At 41.5% G+C, this 25,855-nt stretch overlaps 1 protein-coding gene across 1 annotated transcript; it reads left to right on the forward strand.

Annotated features, from left to right (window-relative positions):
* The first annotated feature begins 6,006 nt into the window (after positions 1-6,006).
* LOC110920213 (zinc finger protein GIS2-like) lies at positions 6,007-6,693 on the forward strand. Its single transcript, XM_022164438.1, has one exon. It carries the CDS (start codon positions 6,007-6,009, stop codon positions 6,691-6,693), a length of 687 nt encoding a protein of 228 aa, XP_022020130.1.
* Positions 6,694-25,855: the final 19,162 nt, after the last annotated feature.

Raw genomic sequence — 25,855 nt, forward strand, 5'->3', positions numbered from 1 at the left:
TCCCCTCTTCGAATGGCACCACTTCAGCAATCTTATTCCTTGTAGATACAGGAACATTGCAAAAAAATATGGAACTTTTTGCATTACTAGGAACTAACCCAGACACCTCCTTAAACTGTTTCAAAGAGCTCATAATAACCTTTACCGAGCCAAGGTCTCCTCTAGCAAATAAAAAGAGGTCATCCGCAAAACATACGTTAATTATCATTTGCTTCTCACATTTATTGTGAAACCTGAACGAGGAGTCAATACCAGCAGCTCTGTTGAGAATCAGCGTAAGAACTTCCATGACCATAGTAAACAGATAGGGAGACAATGGGTCCCCTTGACGTAACCCTCGTTTCCCTTTAAAATATCCGTGAATATTACCATTGACACTTAACGAAAACGAAGTAGAAGTGATACACTCCATAATTGTAACACCTCGAAAATTTACGTCCAATAATGTATTGACACGTGTCATGGGCTTTGAATATGCGAAAACATACTTTAGAGGGACTAAAGTTGACAAACGGTGAAAACTATGGAACGTAAGGGTCCAAAGTGTCAACAATGGATAAATGGACTCTAAAATAACCCTATGTGGTGTTTATAACCCTAAACGGACAGATCATGGATCATACGAAGCGGAAAATGCACGAAAGTGAGGAATTACAAACTATAGGGGCTAAAAGTGTCAACATGTTGAATTTATACCTCTGAGTGATCTTTTGACAGACCCGAAGCTTTGTAATGCTAAAATATACTCACTAGAATATGTGGTAAAAATTTCATGAAGTTTCGTTATCGTATGAGAAAGTTATGGCCAAAACCGTACTTGAGGGGTTAAAAGCGTCAACGTCGAATTTCATGACTTTTCGGATGAGCGCAAAGTTAACCAAGGACTTTACCATGTTGGTAATTAAAAATCAGGTTTGAGGGTCTAAGGGTCAAAATAAATGGCCAAAACCTCGTATACGAAGACCAAGGACCAAAACTTCAATATTAAAGAGATTTGAGGATCAGATGGGGCTAGGAGTCACACCTAGGACCCTAGGCGTGACGCGAGGCCTGCCCAGGTCCAGAATTCGCGAATTGAGCTTTTGGGTCCGTTTTGTGAGTGTTTTACAGCTTGCATCACCTCCATTTCTCACCAATAGATGGCCTTGCATGTTAGGACACCTGTGAGCTTCCTATAACACCTGAAAACACCTTATAATTCAGATCATTTCTCATTTTGGGGGCACTTGTGTTTGTAACAAGAACACTAGCAACTTCAAGAACTTCACAAGGCAACTTCTGGAGCATTCTGAACGACAAGGCCACTTCCAAGTGTTATCTAGGCTGCATTAGGACCTTTGTAAGCATTCATATCATCCTCTAATCCGTTCTAGCTTTGATTATTAGCTAAAAGTCAATCCGTTGTTCATATAGTTTGACTTTTCAATTAAACGAATTTGGCTCTGTCATTTCTCAAATTGAAACCACTTATAAGTTGGTAATTATGTGGGAAACAAACCCTCAAAAGGGTATTCTCTGATTCCCACTCTAAGCATGCTAATTGTCGAGTCAAAGTTGTTCTTAAAAAGTCAACAGAAATAGTTTTTGCGAAATATAGCATAAATAGTAATGTAGATGACATGCAATCAGTTTGATCATCAAAAATAACTTTATAATGAATATAGGAATATGTTTTATCATGATCAACTCGACAATCTTTAGTATAAACTCGGATCGGAACCGAAAGTCTTATAAAACGACTTTTTCGTTGACTCTCGATTCGGATCCATGCATGCATGTTTGAGATCTGTATTAGAGTTTATTTTTGACCATTTTTATTTAAGTCTAACTCTCTGGAATTTTTACAACTTGAGTCTATGTTTAACCGATTCATATGCATGTTTCCGATTATGCTTAAAAGTTGACTATTTTGCCCTTTTTGATATAAAACGTGATTTTTGGAAAAGTGAAAGAGTAGAAACCTTTACTACTGATTTATAAACATGCACCGAAAATTTGAGATCAGTTGGTGGTCCAGATTTTGAGTTATGGCCGATATCGTAAAACTATATCTTTATGTTAAATAAACGGCGCATTTAGCGTATAACCTATTTAAGGCCACTTTTTGGTATAAAACTTTTTACCCACTGATGTTATATAATATTTTGGGATTTATGATGATTTTTATTTAATTTTTGGCTGATCATATCATAGGTCGCTAAGTCGATTCGGTTATTGCCGGTTTTGACCGTTTAAGCCATAAAATGAGTTTTATAAATCCTTTTGACCCCAAACCTTTTTCTACTTATTTTATTTATTAAATAAATTATTTTGAGCATTCTGGAAATATAAAAATCTCCGCTTTCTTTTAAAAACCCGGAAACGGCTCTATATCGCATTTTAAGCGTTTTTAGCGCATAGTAAGCGTTATACTCATATTAAACATATAAGATTCATACCTACTGATGTATTTAGCATATTTCCATATAATAACAGTAAGTCTAAGTTTATGAACCCAGATTTCCAGTTTTGACATTTTTAGCCTTGTGAAATTACTAAAATACCCCTACGGTGCATAGTTTGATTTTAAATGATAAGTTTTGTTTACGGGTCATACCCTACTGTTATAATATGTCAAATTAAGTATATTTACTGTATAAATTAGACCTGTAACTCAGATTTCCAATTTGACTCTTTTATAATCCTTTAAATGACCAAAATGCCCTTCTAAGGCATAAATTGAGTTTAAAAATTATTCGGGGCATAATAGAAAATAACTTGCTGATATTATATCATATTTAAAGCATATTATCTCAGGGAACTTGCATATGACTCATTTGGCTACCCGTAACGCTCTTTAGCGCTCGGTTCAGTTTACGTAACTAGTTTGCGTAAATTGACCGAAACGGGTCAAACGTTATCATTTTTGTCTCAAAATCCAGAATGTATTTAGTATACCCATATTATACAAGTATTCAAACTTGTCAGGTCTAAATCACATTCTATCCGGTCTTTCGCTTAATCGTGCGCTTGTACCGTATCGTCCTTAAAACTAACCGGTCTAAGCTTAGGCTTAAATAAAGACCCGTTAGGAATCTAATAGGTTATTATAAACCTTTGTTCCAGAATAGGAGGCCCAGTAAAAGCTATCTGTACTTGCTTGGTGGTATACGGCTGAGATTGAATTTATATTTAGCTCAGGTAAATACATTTTGACTTATTTTCCCTATACGGGCTTGGGGTACGGTATATAGAATACCGCTTGATCGAGCGTACAAATCCTGTACCCTTGGGTGTTCAGTTGGAATAATTTGATCGGCTCGTTTAAACAGTCTTGTTTTACTTTAAGCCTTTGGGGGGTTAATGACCGTGTCCCGGATATCCTTGGCATTATCTCACGAGATGGCCACGACCAGAGCACGGGGTGTAGGCGTACACCCGTCGTGTATAACTCTTTAATGTGGTGTGTCAATTAATCTTTAACCCGGACAAGATCCCGGGCTACCGAACGTACGAGTAACATGTAATTCGTTCACAAGTTTATATTGCATAATTATCCCAAGTTAATAAAAATATTTATGCCATGTGCATTTAAATCAATTTTCAACCATTTTTAAGATGAGTCAGTTAATTTGTATTTACCAGTGTAAACTGACGTATTTTTCCCAAAAGGTTAAGTGCAGGTAGTACACGTACTAGGCTGGCTGTTTCCTAGAGCGTCCACAATAGTCTCGCAAGCTCGGACGACAATAAAACTGTTGAACAATTATCTTATTTTATTTGATCCGCCTGTGGATCCGTTTCAACTGCTTGTGATATTTATTATTACATTTTAAATTAAAGTTGAAATGAATCTATTTCTGCTTCCGCTGTGCATTATTATGTTGTGTTGTTTGTCTATGACGATGCCAACTACGTCACCATACCCCACACCGGGCCCACCGGTGACACGTGGAGATCGGGGTGTGACAGGTTGGTATCAGAGCCAACGCTGAGTGAATTAAACACTATCCTAATGTGTTTAATCTCAGTGACACAATTGCACATACTTGAGTCTAGACTTAACATAGGAATACTCCCGATTCTAATCTGGAATTTATTGCTTCCAATTATTTTATATATTGGATACGTCGCCAAGCGAAGGAGCCGTAATAGGAGTTCTCCACACCCGGAGCCCCGAGATGCTGAGCTTCGTACCACGGCTAAAATGAAATGAACATCCAAGGAGAAAGCATTCAGAAATAAAATAACGAGGAAGAGACTCCTTTTACTGAAGATCGTTTCCTTAGAAGTCTTTATAACGGTATTTATCTTTTGGTCCCTTTGAGGACAACATTATTTCCTTAAGTTCTTTTTAGGACAATTCAGTATTTTTTTTAAAATCATTGGAATACTTTATCAAAATTTCATTTATTCAATATATAAGAATATAATATATGAAATAAATTAAAGTAACATTCCTTTTTGCAAGATCTACCATTATTATAAGATGGCAAAATCTAAAAAAGGGACAAGACCTAGCTCAGGAGTCATTTAAGACAGAGCCAAGATGGTATCTCCATAATTAGATTCAGATCCATAATTAACGTCTCAACTTAGGATTGATCTGCGTTATGTTAAAAAAAAAGAATCTTAGGGGTGAAACGTAGCCACGTATCGTCGCAGACATGGCCAAGATGGTAGGACCTGTCAAAAAGATTCCAAATTTATGTTAACAATCTGAAAGTGTGTTAACATGCTGGGCAAATTGTGATGCAGAATAAATCACACAGACCATCTTTGAAAATTGGGATTTATTTAGAATTCCCTGTAAGTAAAATAGCCATCCATTAAGGATGAAGTGCCTACGGGTAATAAATTTGAAAATTGGGATTTATTTAGAATTCCCTGTAAGTAAAAATAGCCATCCATTAAGGATGAAGTGCCTACGGGTAATAAATTTGAAAATTGGGATTTATTTAGAATTCCCTGTAAGTAAAATAGCCATCCATTAAGGATGAAGTGCCTACGGGTAATAAATTTGAAAATTGGGATTTATTTAAAATTCCCTGTAAGTAAAACAGCCATCCCTTAAGGATGAAGTGCCTACGGGTAATAAATAACGTCCTCTAGGACTAAGAGACAGTAGAAGTCTGCAACTCACTGTCAAGTAAGGGTAATGAACTGTGATTCAGACCCGAATATCTCGACTCTGTGAAAATCCAGGTTATAAATTAAACTTGTCTACGTGACTAGGCTTTTTGTGCCATAGTTATATTTTTAAATAATTTAGGATGATTATAATGAAAATCCTGAAATAAATAGATATCCTTCTTTTTCTGCCAGTATAAATATTAAAGGAGAATCTTAGAAGGATACCTAGCTTGAATGTCATTGAAGACCTAGCTAAAGTGGTAAAACCTGTTTAAAAGAGATTCAGATCCTTATTAAACACTTGAAAACGTGTTAACACTCCCGACAACAGTATACGATAAAATCACGATTGTCACCTTTATATTAGGAACTTCCAAACCCCTTAATTAGCCTATATGATCGATAGGAATCATGGCTAATAAATGTCGAACATGATGTACACATCTAAACATCCACCTGGGATGTATACCTACGGGCAAAGATGCATACATGAAAACGATAGTTCTATTTCATAACTTCTTGTCAAGACAATGAATTATGAAATTTTCCGATCCAAAGGAATCATTGATTATGTTTTAAAATTTCCCTAGTGACAAGGCATCTGTGCCATCGAAAAGTCCTATGGAACAAGCCGTCGTGCTATATAAAATGTCACTATGACATTGACAGTCGTGACTTACGTCCCCTGTCTAGTAAGTATAAAGGATTTTATTCCATTTAAACGCCAAAGATGGTTATTTAAAAACCTAGGCAAAACATGATCAAATAAACTTAATACTATCTATAGGCCTATATGGTTTGTTTGCACCATGGCTATTTAAATTATCAAGTTCGACAATTCCCTATAATTAAGTAAGCTATTACTTCTTGGTTTGTAGCCTTCGAAGCATCATCATGGCCGACCCCTCTGAAACTCCTAATCATGCAGTTAATCAGAATGATGATACAAGACTGAATTTAACGGGCACCGAGTTACAGGCTATGATAGATATGGCCGTAAGCAACGCTGTGGACCGTGCGTTGAAGGAACACAAGCGAAAGTCCGATGACACCCCGAGTAAGGGTTGTAAAAAGGGTAAGGCCAGTTCAAACTATAGCCAGTTCAAGCCAAAGGAGGCAAAACCCAAGTGTAAAACCTGCGGGAAGAAGCACTTTGGAAAGTGTTTCTATGAGCAGACCAAGGGATGTGTCAACTGTAAAGAGGTGAATCCCGAGACCCATGAATGCAAGGACTCAAAAGACAACCAGCAGTTAGGTAATGAGACCAAATGCAAAACCTGTAAGAAAAACCACCACGGGAAATGCAGATTTAAATCCCGACCTTTATCCTGTGGAATCTGCAAGACCAAGGAGCATAAGACCTTGGATTGTCCGAAGTTGGGAGACGCAACCTGCTATGGTTGCAAAGAAATAGGGCACATCAAAACTAACTGCCCGAATAAAACCGAGAAGCCTGGGAAAACTAAGAAGAACAACGCTGGAAACTCTCAAATGGATGCTCAAGAAGCTAATCAGGATGCCAATATCGCAACAGGTAATCCCTTTATCATTAACGCTCATGCTAGAGTATTACTTAATTAAGGTTCAGATAAGTCTTTCATAGACAATGGATTTTATGAATCTTTGAATCTGCCTGTTAAAAACTCTAAGCGTTAAGTATAAAGTAAGATTGGCCAATGGTATCCCAGAACTGTTTCAGCAATATCAGGTGGATATATCCGTTAGGAACCATCCTTATCCTCTATCCTTGTTTCCGCAGTATAGGAACTCGACATAATAATAGTAATGGATTAGTAATCCTGTAACCAAATCTATAGTCGAGGTAATGAGAAGCAAGTAGTTATCAAGAATTTTTATGTTAAGCCCTTGGCAATTCAAGGAAGACCCATGGTAAGGACTGCCTGAGCACTTGTTGAATCTGGTATGTAATACCAAAGCTTCGAGTAGGGAAAACTCGTATAAGGCCAACAACGGTCGCAATGCTAGAGATGCGACAAATGTTAACGGTGCATCAAGAGTAAACCTCAATATCAATGGAGTTAATCTCCAAATCGGTAATTATCGCAGCCATTAGAAAGGCTGGGAGAAGAGCCATGAAAAGGATCGAGAAGCTGAATGTTGTTTGCTGTTTGCTCTAAAACACATGTCGCTGCTCGCGAGAAGAACTTTATTCGCGCTTCAAATGCGAAGAATGAACCCAGCAAAACCATATATGGCAAGGAGCCCATTCTTTTGGATGTACTTAAAAGTACTTCGTCACGGGGAAGTCCAGAGACATCAATGAGTAAAAAAGGGCCATCGATTTCAGGAAATTAATTGATGAAGTAAAAACCATTTGGTGTATCAGTGGTTAAGTTAAAAAGAACACTGTAAGGTATGCATCAGCCATTCGATGGTAATACCCTTAATTAATAAGGACATTAATAAAGTCCACAAGAAAGATTCTCTTATACACTATGGGATGGGCCAAGTGTTAAGGACCTTATTAGAAATATCTATTATTCGCATCGAAATGGAAAAAGATGGAATAAGAATTTTCTGACTCTCACCACAAAAGTTTAGACTGTCGACGGTATGTCGCAGATTTTAATTCATTGGCTGAGATAGTACCCTATTCAAATTACCCAAAGCCTAAGCTTAATGCAATAGTTATTTGTGGTTAGCACCGACGATAAGAGGGCACATCAAGGTTCAAAGCCTGCTTGTCATAAATCCATTATGGATCTACCTCAGCTACTCGCGTTATATAGATTTAGAAATAACCAGTCAAAGCTAAGACTGCCCCGAAATTGTTAAAGATTCCGCGGCTGAGTTTGAAAGGATTAAGAATAGAGGCGTTTAACCCTCCTGATAATGATTAGAGGCAGTTCGCATTAAAAATGATATTAGATAAATCCCCTATTGTGATTTTTAGTACTGGGAATTTCGTTTGGTTTCGAATACTGATAAGTTTCTCATAAAACCATAAGCTTAACAAACTTTTAGAAAATATCCCGTAAGAACCCCAGATATTAAGCGTAAGGTAAAGCACGCAAGCAAATCGTAAGAACCATTTCTTCTGTCCCCATCAGAAACCTTCAGCCGTAAATTTTTGAAGTATCTTCTCTATAGAGGAAGTGCGTCGGCATATACAGTTGATATCTCCTTGATCTCAATCGATTGCGAATACCAGACAGTATAATAAAAGCGCCATATGGGGATTTGTGTATCTTAATGTGTTCCATAGATTGCTTCCATGCCTGATCAGTATGGAGGTTTAATGCATGGGACCACAAAGATATCCCGATGGCCATATGGTACTAAAGTCAACTAATGGTATTCAAAGAAGATATCCAGAGTGGAAGTTTTCATGCAAATGTTTACGATTAAGGAAATTCGTGGACTTATAACATAAATGTGTCATTTATATGACTCGAGCAATGATGGATGAACTGGAGTCTGAGATTCGGAAAATCTCTGTAACCTCATTGTATCTTGACTTCCCTGTTTACCTCCTGAGAGGCAGGTAGAATTAAGATTCTATATCCCATTTAGGGTTGTATCTTTATGAATCCCCAAGTCGGCTAGTACCATCATTGGACAATTCGAAACCCCAATTAAGTAAGTTTTAAAATAAAGGATTCATATAGCCTAACTCATTATCCTGAAAATTCGGTATAGTTATTTAAGAAAGACGGTTCATTTTGCTTGTGCATTGATTACCGCAACCCTAATTAAGGCAATATGTAAGAATTTCCTCAGCTGCCCAGGATCGTCGATTGTTCGACTAACTGTGAGAATTAACTATCCCTTAAGATTAGTTTTAAGTAATGGTTGGAATAACCATTTCACATTTAAGATAAACTTTTCTATAATAATTGATGTATAAGTATCAAGGCTGCTCCTTTGGAGACCTTGCTTAGATGGAATGTTGATTATCTATTGTTAAATAGAAGATTGGTACGTCCAATCATCCGGTCTGATAGTTGCCTTGGAAACAACGAATAAGATCGAGCAAATCCGTAACCATCTGTAAGATTGCCAGTTCTGGCAGAAAAATCAGAGATTTATGAAAATAGCAACCCTCCTAAGTCCTTGTTAAGAAATAAGGTTCATCAAAGACATCATTCTGGAAGGGTGTGCCGAATTAATAAGTATCGGGCTAGTTAAGCTCTGATTATATATAAAAATCACTCGAAGGAATCGAAGGTATCATAGATCATATAACTTATGAGCTACAAGCCTATTTAAGGAGCTTGGTGGAGCCCGCAATGTATTACACCCTAAGGATTAAGGGATATGTTTCGCCATTAAGTCAAGAAGCACTATCACATAACGGTTGGAAGACTTGTGATATAATGATAAACCCGTATCGAATGCGGATCCAAGGCGCAAAGATTTTCACGTCGAAGCAGGTGGAAAAGTGTTACTTAAGGTATCGCCCTGGAAGGGGGCGACGCGATTTGGCAAGAAAGGCAAGCTAAGCCGAAGATACAAAGGATCTTTCGAGATTGTCGAACGTGTCAGGCCAGTTGCTTATAAGTTAAACTTGCCAGAAGAACTTAGCGCTATTCATAATGTGTTCCACATCTGTAATTTGAAGAAGTGTTTCCCTGACGAATCACTGGTTATACCGCATACAGATATACACATAGACGAGAGTTTGAAGTTCGTAGAAACACCGTTGTCGATTGAGGATCGATAGGTGAAGAAGCTTCGAAGGAAGCATGTACCTATTGTTAAGGTCAAATGGGATGCCCGTAGAGGTCCCGAATACACGTGGGAAGTGGAATCCACGATGAAAGAGAAATACCCTCATTTGTTTCAGTAAATCTCGAGGTAGAGATTTCTTTTAAGGGGGTGAGGATGTAACACCTCGAAAATTTACGTCCAATAATGTATTGACACGTGTCATAGGCTTTGAATATGCGAAAACATACTTTAGAGGGACTAAAGTTGACAAACGGTGAAAATTATGGAACGTAAGGGTCCAAAGTGTCAACAATGGATAAATGGACTCTATAATAACCCTATGTGGTGTTTATAACCCTAAACGGACAGATCATGGATCATACGAAGCGGAAAATGCACGAAAGTGAGGAATTACAAACTATAGGGGCTAAAAGTGTCAACATGTTGAATTTATACCTCTGAGTGATCTTTTGACAGACCCGAAGCTTTGTAATGCTAAAATATACTCACTAGAATATGTGGTAAAAATTTCATGAAGTTTCGTTATCGTATGAGAAAGTTATGGCCAAAACCGTACTTGAGGGGTTAAAAGCGTCAACGTCGAATTTCATGACTTTTCGGATGAGCGCAAAGTTAACCAAGGACTTTACCATGTTGGTAATTAAAAATCAGGTTTGAGGGTCTAAGGGTCAAAATAAATGGCCAAAACCTCGTATACGAAGACCAAGGACCAAAACTTCAATATTAAAGAGATTTGAGGATCAGATGGGGCTAGGTGTCACACCTAGGACCCTAGGCGTGACGCGAGGCCTGCCCAGGTCCAGAATTCGCGAATTGAGCTTTTGGGTCCGTTTTGTGAGTGTTTTACAGCTTGCATCACCTCCATTTCTCACCAATAGATGGCCTTGCATGTTGGGACACCTGTGAGCTTCCTATAACACCTGAAAACACCTTATAATTCAGATCATTTCTCATTTTGGGGGCACTTGTGTTTGTAACAAGAACACTAGCAACTTCAAGAACTTCACAAGGCAACTTCTGGAGCATTCTGAACGACAAGGCCACTTCCAAGTGTTATCTAGGCTGCATTAGGACCTTTGTAAGCATTCATATTATCCTCTAATCCGTTCTAGCTTTGATTATTAGCTAAAAGTCAATCCGTTGTTCATATAGTTTGACTTTTCGATTAAACGAATTTGGCTCTGTCATTTCTCAAATTGAAACCACTTATAAGTTGGTAATTATGTGGGAAACAAACCCTCAAAAGGGTATTCTCTGATTCCCACTCTAAGCATGCTAATTGTCGAGTCAAAGTTGTTCTTAAAAAGTCAACAGAAATAGTTTTTGCGAAATATAGCATAAATAGTAATGTAGATGACATGCAATCAGTTTAATCATCAAAAATAACTTTATAATGAATATAGGAATATGTTTTATCATGATCAACTCGACAATCTTTAGTATAAACTCGGATCGGAACCGAAAGTCTTATAAAACGACTTTTTCGTTGACTCTCGATTCGGATCCATGCATGCATGTTTGAGATCTGTATTAGATTTTATTTTTGACCATTTTTATTTAAGTCTAACTCTCTGGAATTTTTACAACTTGAGTCTATGTTTAACCGATTCATATGCATGTTTCCGATTATGCTTAAAAGTTGACTATTTTGCCCTTTTTGATATAAAACGTGATTTTTGGAAAAGTGAAAGAGTAGAAACCTTTACTACTGATTTATAAACATGCACCGAAAATTTGAGATCAGTTGGTGGTCCAGATTTTGAGTTATGGCCGATATCGTAAAACTATATCTTTATGTTAAATAAACGGCGCATTTAGCGTATAACCTATTTAAGGCCACTTTTTGGTATAAAACTTTTTAAATGATACCCCTACGGTGCATAGTTTGATTTTAAATGATAAGTTTTGTTTACGGGTCATACCCTACTGTTATAATATGTCAAATTAAGTATATTTACTGTATAAATTAGACCTGTAACTCAGATTTCCAATTTGACTCTTTTATAATCCTTTAAATGACCAAAATGCCCTTCTAAGGCATAAATTGAGTTTAAAAATTATTCGGGGCATAATAGAACATAACTTGCTGATATTATATCATATTTAAAGCATATTATCTCAGGGAACTTGCATATGACTCATTTGGCTACCCGTAACGCTCTTTAGCGCTCGGTTCAGTTTACGTAACTAGTTTGCGTAAATTGACCGAAACGGGTCAAACGTTATCATTTTTGTCTCAAAATCCAGAATGTATTTAGTATACCCATATTATACAAGTATTCAAACTTGTCAGGTCTAAATCACATTCTATCCGGTCTTTCGCTTAATCGTGCGCTTGTACCGTATCGTCCTTAAAACTAACCGGTCTAAGCTTAGGCTTAAATAAAGACCCGTTAGGAATCTAATAGGTTATTATAAACCTTTGTTCCAGAATAGGAGGCCCAGTAAAAGCTATCTGTACTTGCTTGGTGGTATACGGCTGAGATTGAATTTATATTTAGCTCAGGTAAATACATTTTGACTTATTTTCCCTATACGGGCTTGGGGTACGGTATATAGAATACCGCTTGATCGAGCGTACAAATCCTGTACCCTTGGGTGTTCAGTTGGAATAATTTGATCGGCTCGTTTAAACAGTCTTGTTTTACTTTAAGCCTTTGGGGGGTTAATGACCGTGTCCCGGATATCCTTGGCATTATCTCACGAGATGGCCACGACCAGAGCACGGGGTGTAGGCGTACACCCGTCGTGTATAACTCTTTAATGTGGTGTGTCAATTAATCTTTAACCCGGACAAGATCCCGGGCTACCGAACGTACGAGTAACATGTAATTCGTTCACAAGTTTATATTGCATAATTATCCCAAGTTAATAAAAATATTTATGCCATGTGCATTTAAATCAATTTTCAACCATTTTTAAGATGAGTCAGTTAATTTGTATTTACCAGTGTAAACTGACGTATTTTTTCCAAAAGGTTAAGTGCAGGTAGTACACGTACTAGGCTGGCTGTTTCCTAGAGCGTCCACAATAGTCTCGCAAGCTCGGACGACAATAAAACTGTTGAACAATTATCTTATTTTATTTGATCCGCCTGTGGATCCGTTTCAACTGCTTGTGATATTTATTATTACATTTTAAATTAAAGTTGAAATGAATCTATTTCTGCTTCCGCTATGCATTATTATGTTGTGTTGTTTGTCTATGACGATGCCAACTACGTCACCATACCCCACACCGGGCCCACCGGTGACACGTGGAGATCGGGGTGTGACAATAATCCACAAAATAAATCGTTGCCGAAATCCAAACCCATGTAAAACATCACGTAAGAACCTCCAGTCAACTGTATCATAAGCTTTTTGGATGTCCACTTTCATAGCACATCTGGGAGGACCGACTTGACGGTGATAATTGTGCATGAGCTCTTGTGTTAGCATTATATTATCCGAAATCCTTCTACCTGGCACAAACGCCGATTGGTTTTCACTTATGATACTCTTTAAGCCTTCAAGAATCCTATTGGAAAGGATCTTACTAATGCCTTTATATATCACATTACAGCACGATATTGGTCTATAATCCGTAACTACTCCCGGAGTAGCAACCTTAGGAATAAGAGCTAAAAATGTATGATTGATCTCCTGAAGTAATCTACCCGACTCAAAAAAATCAACAATTGCAGCCGTTACATCATTACCCACAATCGACCAAGCTTTTTTGAAGAATTCCGAAGTATAACCATCCGGACCCGGAGCCTTATTTTCATTGATCGAGAAAATAGTATCTTTTACTTCTTCCGGTGTCACTTGCCTACACATATAGTCCGCCACTAGGGGGTTAAGAGTAGTCGAGAAAATATCTTGATTGACTCTCATAACCGATCCCCCATCAGAACCCAAAAACTCCCGAAAATGGTTCACTAAAGCCGTGGAAACCTCATTCCCTTCATAAACATTCCCGGTAATGTCTTTTATGACATTTATTTTACTAACATGGTTCCGACATTTGACCACGTTATGGAAGTACGCTGTATTTGAATCACCTACCTCAAGCCATTTCTGTTTAGCCTTTTGTTTTAAAAATCTTTCCTCATCGAGAGTGGCCTCCAAGTACCTCTTGACACAAACTGATTCAGCTTCTTTAATTACCAAATTGAACGGGTCAGCATCCAATTTACTCTGCAAGGAATCTAGCTCAGCTTTCAATTCGATCACTTTTGTATGAAGATTCCCTTGTTTTCTAAGCAAGCCTCTCAGCGGATGTTTAAGACCTCGTAATTTCTTAACAACCCGAAACATCGGAACTCCCCTAACCTCAACAGCCCAACCATTCGCAACCAGATCCAAGAACTCCTTTTTATGCGTCAATAAATTAGTAAATTTAAAAGGTTTAGGTTTACCTTTATTGGCCATAAGGATTTTCAGTAAACCCGGAGAGTGATCGGAAATACCATTTGGCAGAAACACCGCATAGGCATCCACAAACTTATCCACAAAGCTGACATTTGCCATAATCCTATCCAATTTTTTACGAATTCCAACCCCATTCTTCGGCCTTTGACTCCAAGTATAGTGTATTCCATGGGCTCTGACATCAAAAACTTCAATATGTTGAACACAATCCTTGAAATCCGTCATGGCAGCATTCACGTTCGAAGACCCCAAGCACTTATCTTCTAGATTCAAAGCCACGTTAAAATCACCCATGATGATCCACGGAGACAAGTTAACCACCCCCTTGTGCTTTTTCAGCGAATCCCAAAGCTGTTTCCTTTCTTGATCATTGTTACTAGCATAAACGAAGGATACATTTATCATAGCATTATCTTTCTTCAGTCGAACTTGTACATGTATGACTTGATTTGTAGCATGCAGCACTACAACATCAACATTATCCACATTCCAGCCAACAATGATTCTCGTACCTTTATCACACAAACTACCATTTGACGTTGATGTGCTGAAAATGGGTTAAATAAAACTAACTAAAATACCCTAATTCTAGACTCTCTAAGCTTTAAATTTATAAACTAAGACTCGACCTAAACCCTAAACACACAATCGGCAAGTGGACCGATCGAATGTAGTAAAGCTAAAGTAAGTCCGAGTATCGAACCCACGAGACTCTACTGACTACGCTACGACTCTATCTAGACTCGAACTGACACGACATACTAAATTTGTTTATTAATTTGGGGGGGTTTCTAAAAATCCTAGATAAAATAATAAAATAATACTAACAAGCAAAACACGAACACAAGCAAAGGGTCTGATCAGTGAGAATGAAGACTACCTAGGCTAGACGCAGGCTAAACTCGGAATGGATTCCTAAATGATAATGATGTGGTGTGAAACCGGGATCTTGAAATTCTCACCTCTAGGGAAATCTAAGGACCCCTAATCCCTCTCAAGAGCACACTAAGATTCCCTAGAGGTTGTTAAACTACCGGTTTTCTAGATTTCTTGTCCGTCCTCTAGTTTCTTGAAAGTGCTTATGTAAGACGCTCTACTTTGCCGCGCGAACGTCTAAAGCAACTATGGGTTTAAATTTGGCTTGATAGACAATGGGCAATTAATTCCTTTTAACTACTCCTAGACCTACCAATATCCTCGAGCCTTTCCGCGACGAGTCTAGCAGCACACTTGATTTTAATTAATTACCGAATATTGTTCCTAAGGTTACTAGTGCACTTTTCACCCTAAAGAATTAATGACCTATTATGTGATATAGACACTCACCTAAGTCAAAAACCCTAATTCAACTCTATTACGTGATAAAGACCGTCACCAAGAATTGAATGGAACAAATAAACGATTAACTAAGAAATCACAAGCATACAAACGCACCAAGACAAACTAACATAGTGTTTACAATGCAAGAAAAATCACAACCACATCAATAATCATATAAAAATCCAATCTTCGTTATGCCTTAATCATTGCCTAGGTAGTTTATGAGTTTTAGCCGGAAAACATAATTAGAAACAAAGTCAAAATCAAGGTATCAACTGAATTCATCGTTAACAAAGTCTAAACAAACAAAGAATGCAAGAAATAGGTGTATAAAACCCGAATCTTCACTCCCGAATGCTCAAGAATGCTTTCCCGATGATTCCTAGCTTCCGGTATGCCTCCGACACGATCACAGCCTTCAATCAGCAGCCAAAACAGCCCCAAAGATGCCCTAGTTCGTCAATAAATCCGCTGCTGATGCGAACATGTGTCTTTATAACCGAAAACCCTAACTTGCCATGCAATCCTCGCAAGTCTGCCGACAGAACAACTTTAGGCGGCCCGCGTGGAATATTAACTTGATCTTATGCGGGTCGCCTAAGCTTTAAACACTCGAATTGTTTTACAAGACACTCGCGGCCCGCCTCAAGTTTATGTCTAAGTTTAAGCGGGGCGCGAGAGAATGAAATAACCCTGATTCTTCATTAAGTCAAGGCGGCCCGCTTGGGAATGCTCGTTTAGTCAACGCGGGTCGCCTGGAAGCTCCAGAATTGCCAATTTTCTTCGTTTCAGCTCCCGACTTCCTCGGTTTCCGTGCCAGCCTTTCGCCATTCCAGATTCTGCTCGTTTTCACTCCTTTTGGCTGTAAAGACCTGGAAACACAACTTAGATCAATAGTATGTACATTCTAAACTAAAACGACACTAAAACTAACTAACTAACGACTAAAACCGACGCGAATACCGATGTATTTTACAATACATCAAATATCCCCACACTTATCTTTTTTTCGTCCTCGAAAAAGAATAATGCAAACGGAATCATAGTCAAGATAGTCGATCGGGACAAAAGCTTAGATTATTTTATTAAATCGATACTCGTGTTAGCCGCGATTGCAAGTATAATGATCCTCTTAAACCCAACCCGGTTTCAAGCCCTTATCATGCAATTTAGGTTCAAGTTCGGTCAATCCACCTAGGGTCTCACGCTAGAAATTGCAAGTCCACCTACTCCCCCCTCAAGCTTATAGGACAAAAGGAACCACCACTGGGTTATTTCCTAACCGCCTTATACCAAGATCAAGAAAGTTTAAAATCAAATCTATTTTTCCATTTTTTTTTTCTTTTTTTTTTCATTTACGAGCGTAGACGTTGCTTTCCCTAATCCTAGAGGTATTCCGGCTGTAGAGTCGCTATCCCCAACCACAGATTACATAGGCCTCGGTACTTTTTATTTTGCAAGGTCGATTTCACACATTCTAGCGGTATTCCGGCTGTAGAGTCGCTATCCCCAACCACAGATTACATAGAATGGCTACTTTCATTTAGTTTCTAGCTCGCTTATTTATTTATTATATTTTTTTTTTCTTTTTCAACGAGATAATGACCAAAAACTCTAACGATCTTAGCTTATAACGGCATCCCTTATACTATTATTGGCGGTTTCAATTTCCCCACTTTCCCTAGATGAGAACCCACTAGTAGACCGACAATTAGGTATAATTAATATCAAAGGAACCCGAAACCGAATCAAGCCTACCCGCGCATCCCAAACTAGACACAAGCACGAATATTTTATCTCATATTATTATTATTTGAACCCGATCAAAAACCCGACTTTTCTATCAATTTCCGTTTTTATTTTGCACACTTCTTATTTCAAAAGACATTTTTCTATTTTTTAATTTTTTTTTTTTTTTTTTTTTTTTGGATTTTTTTTTTTTATTTTAATTTATGACTCACTAACTACAAGTTCCCATCCCCACACTTGAATGTTGCATTGTCCCTAATGCAAGGATGGAAACCGGACTCCTAAAAACCCAAAACAAAAATATAATAAAATAATATACAAGTATACAAGTGGAACGACTTAGCTGAATCATATGTGAGACTGTCAATATGCCAGTCGATACCACACATGCCCTCCAATCCATAACGCGCTCAGCAAACTGTACTAACTCGGACACGCGAACGGAAGCGGCAAAACAACCTAACAAATCAAACATACCAACCCAAAATAATATATACGATCAAGCATCAACCAACAAGTATCATCCAACCCAAAAACCCAACCAACCAAATATATCGTATTATACAAACCGACTATCGAGGATTAAAACAGCATAAAAATAAAACAAAAGATATAACCGCTGCTATCACTGCTGCTCATCCTCATGCATCTCCACTATCCTGCTCCTCCTCTCCACCAGCGGGACCCCCCTGCTGTGGCTGCAGTGCTGGTGGTAACTGTAACTGAAAGTGGTCATACAGACCCTGAAAACCCAGCTGCATCTCATGTCTCACCTGCTCGACCCTATCATACAAACCCTCTAACGTAAGCGGCTCTGACCGCGGCTGCCTGAATGGATACTCCCTAGCTGGGAGCTGATGTCGCTGAAGTGGCACCTGGTACCGCTCCGGAATCGTAGTGGTCGCTGCCTCCTCGGCAGTCGGATCCGGAGACGGTGGTGCTGGCAAAACCTCTGTCCACGCTAGCGGCTCAATGAATGTGACAATCCCGGCTAGCTGTAGACTCCTCAACTCCACAAGAGATGGAGCGGGGCCCGCAGTCATCCTATCAGCTGGAAACCTAGCAAACACTCCTAAATTGGCGGCCAACAAAGTGATATACGGCCCACCATACAACCTGGCCGTACTACCCCCCTTCTTCGGCCTCGCCAAAGACCACGCCAGAATACTAGCTAAATTGGCTGGCCGCCTCTCAACCATGCACATCAAGCAGAACAAACTGTGCTGGTTCACCTTATCTCCCTCGTGCTTTCCTATCAGCGTAGAACATAGAATCTTATGCACGAACCTATAAACTGGATCCCTAATGTCCGACGCCACCAAATTGCTAGAAAACGGTGAAATAGCAATGGTGTGCCAGAAACGTGCTAAATCCTCCTTCACAACACACGCCTCCGCTGGGTCCCTCATCACCTGCCTCAGTAAACTCCTAAACTCAGCTGACCCAACCTCCTCAGCTGAATACAACCCTGTCGCCTCTGCAAACTGAATCAGGCTCATATTGTAAACCTGTTTTCCTAATGCAAACGACACTACATCTGACTGATCAAACCCCCCTGGGTGCCTATAAATAAACGTGGAGTGAAACTCCATAGTCAGCTCTAAATACTGTGGCCACTCACACTCCACTGCCCACCTAAACTTATCACCCAGCAACTCCTGAACTCTCTCAACCTGCCCTAACCTCCTAAGCAACTCCCAGTCAACCCGCTTACTTTCTAACAACCTCACATTCTTCAACGCCTCAAATTTCATAAACTCGTACGATCCTACCTCAAACCGCAACAACGGACTCTGAACCAACCTATCACTCTGTCCATGTGGGGTCCCAGCATCCCTATACCTAATCTCCCGAAGCACTGGAGTACCCGGCTGCTCCGATGCAGCCGTCTGCGAACGAGTAGTGCGCCTCTTGCGCTTGGTGCCTGACGACGTTCCTTCACCTGACATCCTGTTCACAAAGAATCAAACAAACACGCAAAACAGGTGAACCGTTAGTAATCACAAACTATTTTTGTTCTTTTTGAATTTTTTTTTTTTTTTTTATCAAATAATATTAAAATATTGTACAATCGGGCGACGGCCGTATAGCATTTCGTTCGCGGCCGTCGTTCGATACAAGTGCATATCACACAACAACTCGAAACTAGGCCAACCTCGCCCGAATGGAGATTGAGTACGGGCGACGTGGCCTAAAATCAAGCGATGCAATAGTACGCGCACGACATGACACTAAAAAGACGCAACTACGACTCGAAACACACTAATGGACCTTAAACGACGCGAAACTAAACGCTACGACACTTAAGACTCATTTGACAAAAATGTACAACAGTTACCCCCTCCCGGCACCTTGCTCGCCCCCGAGCAATCCTAAGTGCCGAGAAATAGAAACAACTCACGTGTGGAAGCAATGGAAACGAGGCGCGTGATGTTGTTGAAAGAATTGTGCATTTTATGTGAAAAGCGCGCCTACGCTTCCCCACACTTATCCTATAACGACCGTCCGCGCCAAATAACATGACCACAAAATTTTGCGGACAAAACCACCCCCCTTGATTACCCAAAGTCACATCCCGTGCGCACGCCGCTCAAAACAAGCAATCGTTAAAATAAACCAACCCGGGCCCTTCCGCACCCTCATTGATTAAAAAAAAAACAAATCAGCATATGGTATGGCTATTTGACAATCCTAAAAACGTCTAACGATGCGCGATACCCAACAAAGTCCTACAGTGCAACTGCAATAAACTGACCCGACGCAAAAATACAACCCACTGACCAAAGTTAAAAACTTACTGACCCGACTCAGAAACATGTACAAGACTGAACTCCAAACTCCGGGCCAACTGACCCGACACCTACTAAACTGACTCGACACCAAAAACCTTAACCTAAATATGGACTCGACACAAAACAGATTAGTGCAAAAATCATACCTGGTAGCCGACTGATCAGACCTGATTACTAGTGAAATGGTGGTCGTGGCCGTTGATGATAACAGGTGGTGGATGGTGTCCTGTACGGCGGTGGTGAAATTGATGGGGAAGGAGGTGGTGTATGGTAGCAGGTGGGTAGTGATGTATGGTGAGGGAAATCGGTGGTGTCAGGGGTGGAAGCAGGCGGGAGGCGGTGGTAGTGATGGCTGTGGCGGATAAAGGGTGGTTGTGACGGGTGGATAGTGGTGATGGCAGTGGTGGATCGGTGGTGGAAAGTGGTGGTTTACGGTGTTGATGAGGGTGGTGAATGATGGTTTCAAAAGGTGGGCAAGATGGCGGTGACCGGAGGTAGAAGTGGGTGGTGGTAATCGGTGGTTGATGGCGGAACACTGTGGTGGAGAGGGTGGTTGATGGGGGTTTGAGTCGCCGGAGGGGAAAGTAAAATGGGTTAGGGTTTCAAATGGTACCGTTTTTGGGGGTTTTGAAGGGGAACCGACTGAGATGATGTACGCGACCCGCATGAAGTGTGAAGCAAATATGAAGCGGGTCGCTTCATCTTTATTATTTTTTAAAATCTTTTAACCACCAGGCGACCCGCGTGAAAGATAATGAAAAGTAAAGGCGGGTCGCGAGTGTTTGTTGATTGCTGAAAACGTTTGTAAGTCCAGGCGACCCGTGTGAACTAGGGAATAACACTACGCGGGCCGCTTGGACAGTGCAGAACTGCACTTTTGTCAACAGTAACAGCATGTTTGAACTACAAATCGTTTTCTTTAATTCCCATTTTACCCCCTGCGTTAATTTCCGAGTTTTTAGCGTTAAACGTACCTGCATCACTGTTGGTTGATCGGTGTCGGCTCCGATAAAGGCGATGAATCCTGCAAAAACACTCAAAACACACACACGACGCAAAGACACACAAAACGACACAAATGACGCAAAAAACGCACAAAAACTAAACTAAAGACACGACACGGATAACGACGCAATATACAAACTCTACACTTGAGTTTTCACTCAAGAACCTACGTGGCGGTGCTAGGCGGGTCCGAAAGAGGAACGGTTTCCTCTTCGGTGGTATCGATGGGGCCTCCTATGTAATGCTTCAACCTATGCCCATTTACCTTCCACACATGCGAACTCTCCTCATCAAACAACTCAATGGTACCATACGGGAAAACCTCCTTCACGACGTACGGCCCGGACCACCTCGACTTCAACTTCCCGGCGATCAATTTCAACCTCGAGTTGAATAATAGCACCCGATCGCCCACTTTAAACTCCTTCAACTTCCGCAACTTCCTATCATGCAACGCTTTCGACTTCTCCTTGATACTCCAAGAACGATCATACGCGGCGTCACGAAGCGCCTCTAACTCATGGAGTTGGAAAAACCGTCTCCTAGCGGCCTCGGTCAAATCTAAATTCACCGTTTTGAGCGCCCAAAGAGCCCGATGCTCTAACTCAACCGGTAAGTGGCACGCTTTCCCGTAGACGACCATAAACGGTGTCGTCCCTAATGGCGTCTTGTAGGCGGTTTGGAAAGCCCACAACGCATTGTCCAACTTGTCGGACCAATCTTGCCTACTCTTCCCTACCGTCTTCTCTAAAATTCGCTTCACTCCTCGATTTGCATTCTCCACTTGACCGCTCGTTTGTGGGTGATACGCGGTAGACAAGCGGTGCGTAACCCCGTATCTCTCCAATGCCTTCTCCATAACCGCATTACAAAAATGCGTGCCGCGGTCACTAATAATGGCTCTAGGCGTACCAAATCGCGTAAACAACTTCTTCAAGAACCTCACCACCACTCGTGCGTCATTAGTGGGCGAAGCTTGAGCTTCCACCCACTTCGAAACGTAATCAATAGCAACGAGGATGTACCGATTTCCACTCGAAGATGGAAATGGTCCCATGAAATCGATGCCCCAAACGTCAAAGACTTCTAACACTTGAATGGGATTCTGGGGCATCTCATCCTTGGATGAGATGTTACCGGTTCGCTGACACCGGTCACACTTCCTCACAAACTCGGCCGCGTCATCTACTACTGTCGGCCAATAAAAACCACAATCAAACACCTTTTGCGCGGTCGCATGCGCGCCATGGTGTCCGCCAGTCAATCCCTCGTGCACGTGCCTCAGGATACTCTCGCCCTCTTCTCTACTCACACATCTCCTCAAGACTCTATCACCGCCTATCCTGAAGAGATAGGGATCGTCCCAAATGTACTTCCTAGCGTCCCTCGTCAGCTTGCGCTTCTCCTGCAAGCTCCAACTCTCCATCACAAACCCGTCGGCCAAATAATTGGCTATGTCGCTAAACCACGGGAGGTCTACGGCTCCTGCCGTGACAGCATCAATGGACTCGTGAGGGAATCTATCTCCTATCGCCTCCTCACGAATCTCCTCACGCTTCGGATCCTCTAATCGGGACAGGTGGTCCGCTGCCACATTCTCTGCCCCCTTCTTATCCTTAATCTCAATGTCGAACTCGGAAAGAAGCAGAATCCATCGTATGAGACGCGGCTTCGCGTCCTTCTTCTGAAACAGATGGCGCAGAGCAGAATGATCAGTGAACACGACGGTCTTTGAAAGAACGAGATATGATCGGAATTTATCGAACGCGAACACTACCGCCAACAACTCCTTCTCCGTGGTGGTGTAATTTTCCTGGGCATCATTCAACGTTTTACTCGCGTAGTAAATCGGGTGAAAATGCTTCTCCCGTCTCTGCCCTAACACCGCACCAACTGCGTAGTCACTCGCATCGCACATCAGCTCGAATGGTAAGCTCCAATCAGGCGATACGAGGATCGGTGCACTCACTAACCTCTCCTTCAGAAACTCAAACGCTCGAAGGCACTCCTCGTCAAAGACGAAAGGAACGTCCTTCTCCAACAGTCTTGTCATGGGGCGGGTGATTTTGGAAAAATCTCTAATGAAGCGCCTATAAAATCCCGCATGACCGAGAAAACTACGAACCGACTTGACACTAGTCGGCGGAGGAAGCTGGCTAATCGTATCTATCTTCGCTCTATCAACCTCAATACCTGCTCGCGAAATCTTGTGCCCTAGCACAATCCCCTCGGTCACCATGAAGTGACACTTCTCCCAGTTCAGCATCAACTTCGTCTCTACACATCTCTTCAACATCCTCTCAAGATTCACTAGACACTGATCGAAAGAATTACCGTACACTGAGAAATCATCCATAAACACCTCCATCGAACTCTCGACCATATCCTGAAAGATCGCGATCATACAACGCTGAAATGTAGCAGGAGCGTTACATAATCCAAACGGCATGCGTCGGTACGCATAGGTGCCATATGGACATGTAAAAGTGGTTTTCTCCTGATCCTCTGGTGCAATAGGAATCTGGAAATAACCCGAAAACCCGTCGAGAAAGCAATAGAACTGCTGACCCGCGAGACGCTCAAGCATCTGATCAATGAATGGGAGCGGAAAATGATCTTTACGAGTGGCGTCATTTAACTTTCGATAGTCAATGCATACACGCCAACCCGTAACAGTGCGAGACGGAATAAGCTCATTCTTCGAATTCAGAACAACCGTCATCCCCCCTTTCTTCGGGACAACCTGCGTAGGACTCACCCAAGCTGAGTCAGAAATGGGGTAGATCAACCCAGACGCTAACAACTTCATCACCTCCTTCTTCACTACCTCCTGCATATTCGGATTCAACCGACGCTGTGGCTGCACTATAGGCTTGAAAACGTCCTCCATCAGAATGCGATGCGTGCAAAAGGTAGGGCTGATGCCCTTGATGTCGGATAGCCTCCATGCAATCGCATCACTGTGCTCTCTAAGCACCTCAATCAGCCTCGACTTCTCCTCCTCTGTCAACTTCGACGAAATGATGACAGGCATATCCGGCTTCTCTCCTAAGAACGCGTACTCGAGATGGGATGGAAGAACCTTAAGTTCTAAGGGCGGTGGAATCTCTACCGGAGTACTCTCATCACTAATCGCATCTAGCCCTAATGGCTCAGCACTAACCTCATCGCTCTCATCTAAACACTCCTCCTCTACCTCGTCTACCTCATCCTTAGAATGCTCGTCAACACCTCCCTCACCTACCAGATCGGCTCCACTAATGTACTCGAAGCACGTGTCGACACAAGACATGAATGAATTAAGAAAATAGACAGAATGACACGGCCCACTAACATCATCTCCACAACTAGGGTGCTGCATCGCTCTATCGATCTCAAATGTGACAACCTCGTCGCCCGCACGAAGAGAAATCTTACCGTCAAAGACGTCAATGATCGCCTTTGCGGTTCGAAGGAATGGACGGCCAAGAATAATAGGAACTCTCTCATCGGCCTCCATATCAAGCACAACGAAGTCTACTGGGAACACAAACCTATCGACCTTCACCAACAAATTCTCTACTACCCCCCGAGGATACTTGACTGATCGGTCAGCCAAGGACAATGACATGCGCGTGGGGGTAAGCTCTCCTAGACCAAGACGCTCATACAACGAGAATGGCATCAGATTGATGCTGGCTCCTAAATCGGCTAAGGCGTGAGAAGGGGTAGCGGCTCCCCCGAAGAAACATGGAATCGTGAATGTGCCGGGGTCAGTCAACTTCTCTGGTAGCTTATTCAAGACTACCGCAGAACAACCCCCTGTCAGTGGAATATTCGAAAGCTCACCGATTCTCTCCTTACGCTTCAAAAGATCCTTAAGAAATTTCGCGTATTTAGGCATAGACTGAAGCGCCTCGATGAACGGAAGATTTATCTTCAACTGAGTAAACATCTCAAGGAATTTCCCGTATTCCTGAGCATATTTCTGCTGCCTGGCACGGGCGGGAAATGGAAGGCGGGAATGATCAATCACGGGTGCCGGCCGACCTCTCGTCGGCTGTCTCTCCACTCTCTGCTCTACTGGCGACTCCTCGGCGTGTGCTGTACTTGCTGGGGCTAGCCTCGTGTGCACCTTGCCTGGAGCCTCCATCTCGATCTCCTCATCAACCTCCTCCTCTACTTCTTCGACCTCTCTCTCTCTAGCTACCTCTCCTACACTCCTCCCACTACGGGTCGTAATCGCCTTCGCTGACTGATTCGCTGGATTCGGGAAAGTGTTTCCCGAAAACTGACCCGGTGGGTGCTCCTGTAACTGCTGAGCAATTCCGCCTACTGTCCTCTGAAGGTCGAGGAGGGCGGCCTGCTGATTTTTGAACTGAAGGTCATTATTCTTATTGATTTGCTCCTGATTTTTCATGAATGCATCGCTACGCGTCATCATCTGAGCAAACATCTCCTCTAACCTACTCGTGCTAACCTCAGGGGCTTTCGCACCACCCTGACTCTCCTGAGGCGGTCCCCTATTCGAAAACTGACCACTAGACCCCGACCCACTAAACTGCCCTGAACTAGACTGCGTGTAAATACCGGGCCCTCTACTCTGATACTGACCAGAAAACCCAGGAGGGTTTCCAGACGAACGATACCCACTCGAATTACCACTACCTCGCCAGTTGGAACTAGAATTATTGAACGGATTCGTGGGACCCCTAGGCTGACCAGCTATATACTCTACTTGCTCAAGAGTGAGCGTGGGGCAATCTATGGTGTCGTGACCTCCTCGGCAAA

Source organism: Helianthus annuus, chromosome 16 (assembly GCF_002127325.2).
Source record: "Helianthus annuus cultivar XRQ/B chromosome 16, HanXRQr2.0-SUNRISE, whole genome shotgun sequence".
Classification (NCBI taxonomy): domain Eukaryota; kingdom Viridiplantae; phylum Streptophyta; class Magnoliopsida; order Asterales; family Asteraceae; genus Helianthus; species Helianthus annuus.

Coding starts and splice junctions, on each gene's coding strand:
- LOC110920213 (XM_022164438.1), top strand. CDS start 6,007: ATGGCCGACCCCTCTGAAACTCCTAATCATGCAGTTAATCAGAATGAT.